The 9840-nt window shown below is 33.7% G+C and overlaps 1 protein-coding gene across 2 annotated transcripts in view; it reads left to right on the top strand.

Moving 5' to 3' along the window:
• The window catches only part of LOC106867745 (5-oxoprolinase), a 255283-nt gene that overhangs the window by 110378 nt on the left and 135065 nt on the right, over positions 1–9840 (top strand). For both annotated transcript variants that reach the window (XR_008266373.1, XM_052975150.1), the window contains exon 16: positions 1091–1228. Coding sequence is in view for 1 of the 2 variants with exons in the window: in XM_052975150.1 (XP_052831110.1) it covers positions 1091–1228 (138 nt within the window). In the remaining variant the exon portion in view is untranslated. The remainder of the gene's footprint in view (positions 1–1090; positions 1229–9840) is intronic.

The following is a 9840-nucleotide window of genomic DNA, read 5'->3' as shown; positions in this document are numbered from 1 at the left end:
TATATATATATATATACTACTGTGTCCTGTATATTGCCACTTATATATATATATATAAACCATAACATACATATTAATGGTAATGCAAACAGTAAACATGATTTTATTCCACACTGAAAATATTACTACAGAAGAAGGCTGTGAAATGACTGTAATCCTAAAGATGTCAGTGGTTAAATAAATATATTTATCTCTCATACCTCCGGACATTTTAAGGTTTATATACTCCCCATAAAGTAATTTCATTGATTGGATCTTCTGGATTTCAGCTGCATGGGCACTCTGCTTAACGCTTTTCTGTATTGGATTACTATGTGGTCTGATAGTCAAGTCCATTACAGAAGCTTTTTGTGATAGCCACACAATCCATGAATCCATATCTTATTCTACACTACAAATATATATATATATGCTTATTTTCATGCATAGTTATGTAGATAAAGATTAGCAACAGGAAAAAGCATCCAGTTGTAAATGAATACTTTAATTCAATATTTGTCTAAAATAGACATAAAATAAGTGAACAAATGAAGGAAAAGTTTGACAGTGTCTTCAACATTTTATTGTTCATTAGATTCATAAAGTGTCCAGAAACTTTACAGCCTTTAGAATCTAATGAAACCAATGAACAGTGAAACTTCAAAGTCACCTTTCTCATGTGTGTGTGTGTGTGTGTGTGTGTGTGATAGGGGGATAAGTGGGAATGCTGTATGAGAGAGAAAGAGAAAGACACTGTGGACTTGTGCACAGTTTCTATCTACCAAATTTCACACACACAGCATTGGTCAACCTGAAGCTATGGCAAAAAACACTTGCCCAAGGTATTGTGCTGTGGGATTGAACCCAGAACCACAGTCACAAAACAAAGTTCTTAACCACATAAGCATGCAAAAAATTAAGAATATATAATTCTTCCACATTTCTGTACTATACAATGCCTAACTTCTTGCAATTATTCAGTTTTTAATACCTAAATATAACATTTGTGTGATAAATGAATATCTATATGTTTAATGCACAAATGTTGTACTTAATGTTTAACATATTACACATGTATGTAGTGAGCAAATAATGAGTTATTTCTTACCAGGGAACAAATTTCTACCCAACCATTTCTACATATGCGTTATGAGGGCACAGACTGTGCATTAATGTGTTCCACAGAAGACTTCCCTCAGCACAAAAGCAGCAGTCAATATGGAGATTTTAAACAATCATTTCTAAGCCGGTGAGTTTTTTTCTTATCACTGTCAATATTCAGTTTTAACACTTTTGCCCGCATATTTATGTTGAAATACACTGCCTATATTTCAGTTAAATTTGAAAATATGAAGAATTTAGTAAAATAATTTTGTCTTCATTAAGCTTGTGTTTGCAACATAACATGAAGTTTTGATGGAACATTTTAATTTCCATCACATTAAATAGGAAGTTTGTATCACAGAAGCAGGAACAATCTTGGACAGATCAGTATCAAGCAGGTTAAAGCAAACACCCAGACACAACCTACTACAAACAGACCTTTTCATAGTTTTCTTCATAATTCTGTACCCCTTCCTTGTTTTGAAAATACCTGATATATATATATATACATGTGTGTATGTATATCTGTGAATGCACATTTGTGTGTATTCATATATGTATATGTACATGCTTATACATACATACTTACATATCATACATAACATACATACGTGCATGCATGCAAACAAATAGACAGCTCAAGGAATGTTATGAAGTAAAGAGGAGACAAGCAAATAGTACATAGTGTCAGTTGAGCCAAGACACAACACAACTGAAAAAACTAAGAATTATAAAATGTAAAAACAACAAAGAAGTGTATGATAAAGATAAATATGCCAGTGTGGAGAAAAACAAGAGAATCTAACATTTCGGATGATACTCTCTATCAAATTAAGAAAAGCAGAAGAAAAAAAATTAAATTAATGATACTGAATTTAATGTCGGTTTACCAGGCAAGTTTGTGGAGAATGTTTGTGTGTATGTTTGTATATCAAAATGTATTATATGCTATGTCTCATTATATATTTAATGCACTACATATATTTGTATATAGACTTACTCCAATATCATTCTACTCCATATTACACTATTACCTTTGCCATTCAACTTACTGAAAGGTGTCATGTATTTAACTTTAGCCTATTTATTTCAATACACACATGTATTCTTGATTTGAGCAGAACAAAGTATAAAAATAATTTGAAGTTACAGATGGAAAATTCAGAAAGCCAAGGTGTGTTGGTGCCTCCTTGGTGTGTTGATGTCTATATACAAGAAATATTGTTCTTCAGGAACTATTGCAGTGAATATGAATAATAATGTTTATTATGTACATTTCTAATTTTTCCATGGAATGTGACATATGTTGTAAATGCACAACTCTTGCATTAACTAAACTTGTCCCTTGAAAACCTTTAGAAAGTGTATGCAGCCTGTTTGTAATATCATGTACCCATGTGTAAATTTGCATATATATTTGGTTGTTTTGAATACATGTCTAACATTTGGGAAATTAGGTTGAGAATTTATTGTAGAAAATAACATAATGTAGAATAATGAGTGGGTCTGGGGAGTGATAAATATAATTTTCCTATTTTCCTGTTATTTTGTCATTTTTATTGAGATCCTCATACTCTCATTAGAAACTTTCATGTACATTTTTCTTCAATGGCTGAAATTGAAAGAATTAAATACTCATACATACAAGCCAAAATATTATAATTATCACAAAGTTTTTAGTAAAAGACTTGCCATTATTGACCACTGGGGTACTCAAGTCATCATCATCAGTTAGCATCTGTTTTCCACGCTGACATGGGTTAGACGGTTTGACAGGAGCTGACCAGCTGAAGGGCCATTCAGCTCCCTGCCTGTTTTCACAAGATTTCTACAGCTGGATGCCCTTCCTAATACCAACCACTTTACAGAGTGTTCTGGGTGCTTTTACGCAGCACTGGCATGGGTGCATTTTACATGGCACCAGCACTTACCTGTATGCAAGAGCAACCGAGCATTTACTTTTCAAGCACAGGGAACTGCCAGGAGTCTTGGTCCCTTCTCATCCTTTCTGTGAGTCCCAACGTCTGTAGATCCTTTCTCACCAATACAGTGTACTAGAATGAAAAATGTGAGCAAGGGATAACAATATTTTAAAGTATTTAATAAACCTGGAAAAATACAGGGCAAGAAGTAAGCCTTAAAATAAAAGAAAAGAGCTAAATATTCCAGCTAAAATAAAATTTGAAGGGGTTGCTAATTAAATAAAATATTCAAATAAGCCAAGCCATTCAATATTGAACAACCATCTTTCAACCAAGAAGTAAGCCTAAAATAAAAGGAAAGAGCTTAAAATACTGCAGTTAAATATAAAATTCAATAAAAATAATCTGATGCTTTATCATAAATCCCCATGAATCAAATAAAAGTTGTTTTAAGATTTTTGAAATAGAGATTCATTTTTGTTTATTTATTTTTAATACAATGCTACAAAGACTATCTTTATTTTCTTTCATTATGATTAACTCTGTGATATCTGCATTTATTTGAGGCAAAATTAGATTTACCTAACAGTAAAACGAACTAAGAAACAGTTAACTAACTGAAAATTAAAATTTTTAAAGTAAAGTAAAATAATTTTGCCAAAAATAGAATAAAGAAAACATCTGATTACTTAAATAGGCTTAAATTTTACTGTAGTCAAGCATTTAACTTATTTACCTACTTTCAAAATTAGTAAATAAAAAAATTTTAACTACCTAATGTTACAAAATATGATGGCAGTTATCACTTTATTTTCATACATTAAAACAATTTAAAATTTATTTACAGTCAAGCTTAGCAACAGTGAAATAATTTGGCTGAAAGATGGTTGATCAGCATTGAATGGCTTGGCTTATTAGAATATTTTACTTAATTGACAACCCATTCAAATTTTATTTTAGCTGAAATATTTTAAGCTCTCTTCTTTTATTTTAGGCTTACTGTTTGCCCTGTATTTTTCCAGTTTATTAAATACTTAAGAATATTGCTATCCCTTGCTTGCATTTTTCATTCTAGTGCACTTTTTTCCCCAGCAATGCAGAAAAATTAATCATTTTTATTCTGATAATAAATTTAACTTATTTTTTCATATTATTTCATTTCTTATTGATCAATAATTGATGTCTATTCATTTTTCTTAGAAATTCAAAATTGAATAACACTTTCTTTACATTGAATATTATGACATCTGCCTATTTAGAATTAATTTTCTAATTAATATTTATCAGAAATAATATTTTCTAGAGAGTAATAATAAAAAATATATAAAGGACTAACTATGAACAATGAGGAATCAAGTGACTTAGGAGAGAAGGTCGACTAAAGCAAAACAATTGTAGACTGGATTTTCTGTTTGCCTTGTTTTGACAAGTTGTTATTGAAGTATCTTTGTAATTACAAGACATATATTTACAACTGGCAATTATTGAAAGCTGCATAACTCTTTTTCTCTTTAATATATTTTTATGGAGTTAGCAAGGAAAGATACATCTGGTGGAGATCTTTCATTTGAATACAAAGAAAGTATAGTATGCTTTTCAAACAGCTGAGATATTTCAAGTTGAAGTCAATCTTAAGTTTTACTTAACAATTTTTTGGCTACTTAAAATTTAAAAAAGCCTCCTTGTATATGTAACTCAGTAATAGTTAAAAATTTATAGTTATAATTGTATGAATAATTATAAACATAATATTAGATCTACTGTAATACATGTAATTCATAAAGTTTGTATAATTATTTAACGCACAAAGAAAAAAAGCACAAAAATGAAAACACGCAAACTCATTATGAAAGAATAGGAAATATATTTATATTGTTACACCCCACACAGCCTCCCAATACAACCAATAAGCTCCAACAGTCTATATCTGTAGCTTAGGAGACTTCAGGCGAGCTCAGCAAGCAAACTTGCTTAGAGCAGAAGTGGTAGTTACAGAAGTCAGAAGAGTTGACAATAACAAACAAAACCATTGAGTATAAACAAGATAAAACAACTTTAAGAGGTCAATAAGCATTTATGGAATAAACAGACAGTTCTTAAGAGAGTTTTTTTAGAGTTCTTTCATTTACCTCTGAAATGTTTAGACTTGTTTTTGTGAGCTTTTCTTTTTATTCACCAGTGCAATGATTCATTATGTTATCTTTTCTTTTTGTTGACTAGACTCTGTTGTTACTTCCGAATTTACATTAGTCAAGTAACCATTCTACATTCTTTACATTGGCAAGTTCACTCTGACTACTGTAAAAATCCATGTAATTTGCGCACCAGTGTAATTTACACAGGTGATTTTCACGATAAAATTTGCACCCAAACATTTTCAAAATTATCAATATGGCCAGGGGGAAAATGTTTCCAATTTAGTTATATTTAGCATAATTTCACTTATGATGAAATTTTATTAAATTTTCATTAAATAAAAATAATTCTTGTTTAACAGGTATCACATTGAAAGCTATTAAATTACAAAATGTTTGTGTTGTTTATAATAAACTTTATTTTACATTTCTTGCCCACAAGATTATGTCCGATCTTTAGCATACTGCTGTATGTCTTCTCAAATCAGGATCACCGGAAAAGTTGTTAAGAATTATCAACAAAAACAAAGCTGATAAATGTGCACAGGTGTTACAAATTAAGTTTAATTACCAATAAGCACAAATGATTTTAGTAAATTCCTGCAGAAAAAGTAAGCATTATACTGTCCAGCATAAATAAAAGTCAATTTCATTATATTTAAGCTCTTATTTTTCTGTAAAAACCTATTCTGACATTTAATGAGTGAACTTCTGGTACAAATGTTTATGTTTTGTATGTCTTTTATCAACACAAAAAATTCTTTAAAAAATTCTGGAAATAATCTACTCATGTAATTTATGCACTCCTAAAGTTTTTTTTATTTTTGCAAAAAAGAATGCATAAATTACATGGGTTTTTACAGTATTTCCAAAGCAATTTCAAAACCTTCTACCTTACAAAGACACCACTGTTCACATTGACTAACTTACATTCACCATCACATCAAACTGACTTACGCCCATTCTCCTTGCAGCAAAGATGCCACTGTTCACAATAACTGACTCTCATTCACTGTCACATCAAACTGACTTATAACTGTTCTCCTAGCAGCAAAGATGCCACTGATCACATTAACCACTAATGTTCACCATCACCATACATGTCCCTCTTCTGACACCAAATACTGTGCCAACTGTTCAACACAAACTGCTCAACCTCAACCGCTTCACATTGACCTCAAACCAACTATCTACATAAACCACTCGCATCAACTTCCAGTAGACTCCGAACCAACCACCTCACACATTGTCGTACACTGCCTGCTGTCACTCAGCTCCCAGCACAAGACTAAACTCGTCACGTGTTCAGTAGTAGTATCTATAGTTCGCCCACACAATAAAAAGTGCAACAAAATCATACTGCCTATGTTTTAAATAATCACATGACCACAAACAATTATTTTGCAAAACCAGAGAGCAGTGTTCAAATTTGTGTTGTACAAATGAGAAATTATCTGAATAGAATTTTAGTGTTCAGATTAATCTGTCAAATGTAATGCTTATTTGTTCACATAATTTTGAATAATTCAGGTTCAAGAGAGGTGTCTGCAATATTTGCTTGTAACTTAGTTAATTTTTTACACACTGATTTGAAATTTTGTCAGTGGGTGCTTATATACCAGTGGTTTATAGTTACATAATTTTAGCTGATGTTTCTGATTAAATTGGACTTTTGTGGGTAGGTAAATTGAATTAACAGGATTAAAAGCAATAATATTATGGATCATCATCATCATCATCATCATCATCGTTTAACGTCCGCTTTCCATGCTAGCATAGGTTGGACGATTTGACTGAGGACTGGTGAACCAGATGGCTACACCCGGCTCCAATCTGATTTGGCAGAATTTCTACAGCTGGATGCCCTTCCTAACGCCAACCACTCTGAGAGTGTAGTGGGTGCTTTTATGTGCCACCGGCACAAAAGCCAGTCAGGCGGTACTGGCAACGGCCATGCTCAAATGGTGTTTTTTATGTGCCACCTGCACAGGAGCCAGTCCAGCAGCACTGGCAACAATCTCGCTCGAATGTCTTTTCACATGCCACTGGCATAAATGCCAGGAAGGCAATGTTGGTAACGATCACGTTCAAATAGTGCTATTTACGTGCCCCCGGCACGGAAACCAGACAGCTGCTCTGGCAACGATCACGCTCGGACGGTGCTCTTAGTGCTCCACTGGTACAGGTGCCATCACGATTTCGCTTTCACCTGCCTCAACAGGTCTTCGCAAGCGGAGTTTAGTGTCCAATGAAGGAATGTTACGCGTAAGTGGGCGAGCTACATCCCTGGAAGAGGCCTTGGATTTTGGTCTCACTTGGCTTGCCTGGTCTTCTCACGCACAGCATATTTCCAAAGGTCTCGGTTACAAGTCATTGCCTCGGTGAGGCCTAATGTTTGGAGGTTGTGCTTCACCACCTCATCCCAGGTCTTCCTGGGCCTGCCTCTTCCATGGGTTCCCTCAACCGCTAGGGTGTGGCATTTTTTCACACAGCTATCTTCATTCATTCTTGCCACATGTCCATGCCAGTGCAATCGTCTCTCTTGCACACCACAACTGATGCTTCTTAGGTTCAACTTTTCTCTCAAGATACACTCTGTCGGGCATGCACACTGATATTACTCATCCATCAGAGCATACTGGCTTCATTCCTTGTGAGCTTACGCATGTCCTCAGCAGTCACGGCCCATGTTTCACTGCCATGTAGCATGGCTGTTCGTACACATGTGTCATACAGTCTGCCTTTTACTCTGAGCGAGAGGCCCTTTGTCGCCAGCAGAGGTAAGAGCTCTCTGAACTTTGCCCAGGTTATTCTTATTCTAGCAGCTACACTTTCAGCGCACACTCCCCCAATACTAACTTGGTCACCCAGATAGCAGAAGCTATCAACTACGTCTAGTTTTTTCTCCCTGGAATGTGGCAGAAGTTGTTTTCTGCACATTTTCAGTGTTTATTGCACCTGAACATCTGCCACATACAAAAACTAACTTCCTAGTTAACCTGCCTTTGATATTGCTGCACCTCCCATGCATCCATAGCTTGCACTGGGTACATCTTATAGAGTTTCTACCTACACCTTTTCTACAGATCAAGCAGGGCCATGAAATTCTTAATGCATTTTATCTGATTTGTTACTAAAATTATCCCAGATGTCAACTGCCAACAATTTTGTCACTTTTCAAGATGAGATACATTAATTTGAATTAATTAAAATCAGTTATAATTGGTACAAGATTTTATTCTTTCTCCATATTTCATTCAAACATTTTCATTGAAAATAAAGTACAAAACTCTTTTACTAGTCAACATACCGTTGGCTATGTGCTCTTTAATGAATACATTTACATAACAGAATGCATCTAATAAAAAAGGCTCATTAACAGGTGAGACAAAAGTGAATACAGGTGTGTAACATACTGAAAATTAATATCTATTTTTCACAAATACAATCTTTTACCCGTAACACCATGTACTACTTTTGTAGATTTACGTAATTTCAGCTTGCCGATATACTTCCAAATTTTTTCATTCACAATGGTAATTTCACTTCCAGTCTCTTACTGCATTTTTACTTTTATATTTTTAATTTTTACAATTACGAATTTTCTCTTTGTTACATTACTATTCTCTTTCGATGAAATACTGTTTGTTTTTCTTTTGTTCCAATGTTTTTTCATCTTGGTTTTTACAATGTATTTTTATGTGTCCAATTTTTCCACAAGAAGACCTTCCGCTTTCTTAATTGGGCAGTTTTTTCTCAGGTGTAGACCTCCACATCCAAAACATGGGTTTGTTTCCTGATTCTTGCCCTGTTTGTACTGTATTTTAGTACACACTTGATTTCTATTCTCCCTATTTCACACTTCTTTCACTTGGAAGCAATCTTTATGTTGAATTTTCTCTGTGTCATGCCTTAAATTTGCTATTCTTTCACTTCTTATGCTTGGTTCTGTTCCAGCTTAGCGAGACTTCTTGTTCTTACTTCTGCATCTTTCTCTGAGTGAATATCAGGCACTTGAACATATCTGGTGCAAATTCATCCAGTTTGAACTTTTCACATTCCCTGTTAACTCAACCAGCATGTGATGTAGTCCTCCTCATTGTTCTTTTCTAAGTTCAAACATTTCCAACATGTATTGAACAACAAGCTTTTCTCACTAAAAACTTTACACAATATGTCTATTGTATCTTTAAAGTTTATGTCAGAAGGTTTTTCCAGGAGTACATAATTGCTGTTATGCTCATGTTCTCCTGCTGCCAGTTTTCTTAAAATTAAATGCGTTTTCCTATTGTTATCCCAGTTTTTGCACGTTTTATTGAAGATTTGTTTATCTATATATTTAAAAATTAGAATGTGTGTCTGTCTGTCTGTATGAATCCCTAAAACTCGAGAACTACGCAACCAATTTCATTCAAAGTTTACACATGCCTTACTTAGGGTTCCAGTTGTGTTTTAGTCAAAAAAATTTTTAACTTCTTGCAGAGTTCGAGCCCACGGCAACATAATATCTCCTCCACTATTTAAGTATTACGTGTCAAAAGTGAAACAAAAACACTCATGTCAAATACTTTCACTTTAAAAATGAAACTATTCCACTAACTGAAACAATCACATTTCGATACTGTAATGACAGATACTTTCACAGAGAGAGAAAGAGAGAGAGAGAGAGAGAGAGATGTATATGTATACATATACATGTA

The sequence above is a fragment of the Octopus bimaculoides genome, chromosome 20 (genome assembly GCF_001194135.2).
Source record: "Octopus bimaculoides isolate UCB-OBI-ISO-001 chromosome 20, ASM119413v2, whole genome shotgun sequence".
Taxonomy (NCBI): Eukaryota; Metazoa; Mollusca; class Cephalopoda; order Octopoda; family Octopodidae; genus Octopus; species Octopus bimaculoides.
This window is presented reverse-complemented; position numbering and strand designations above follow the sequence as displayed.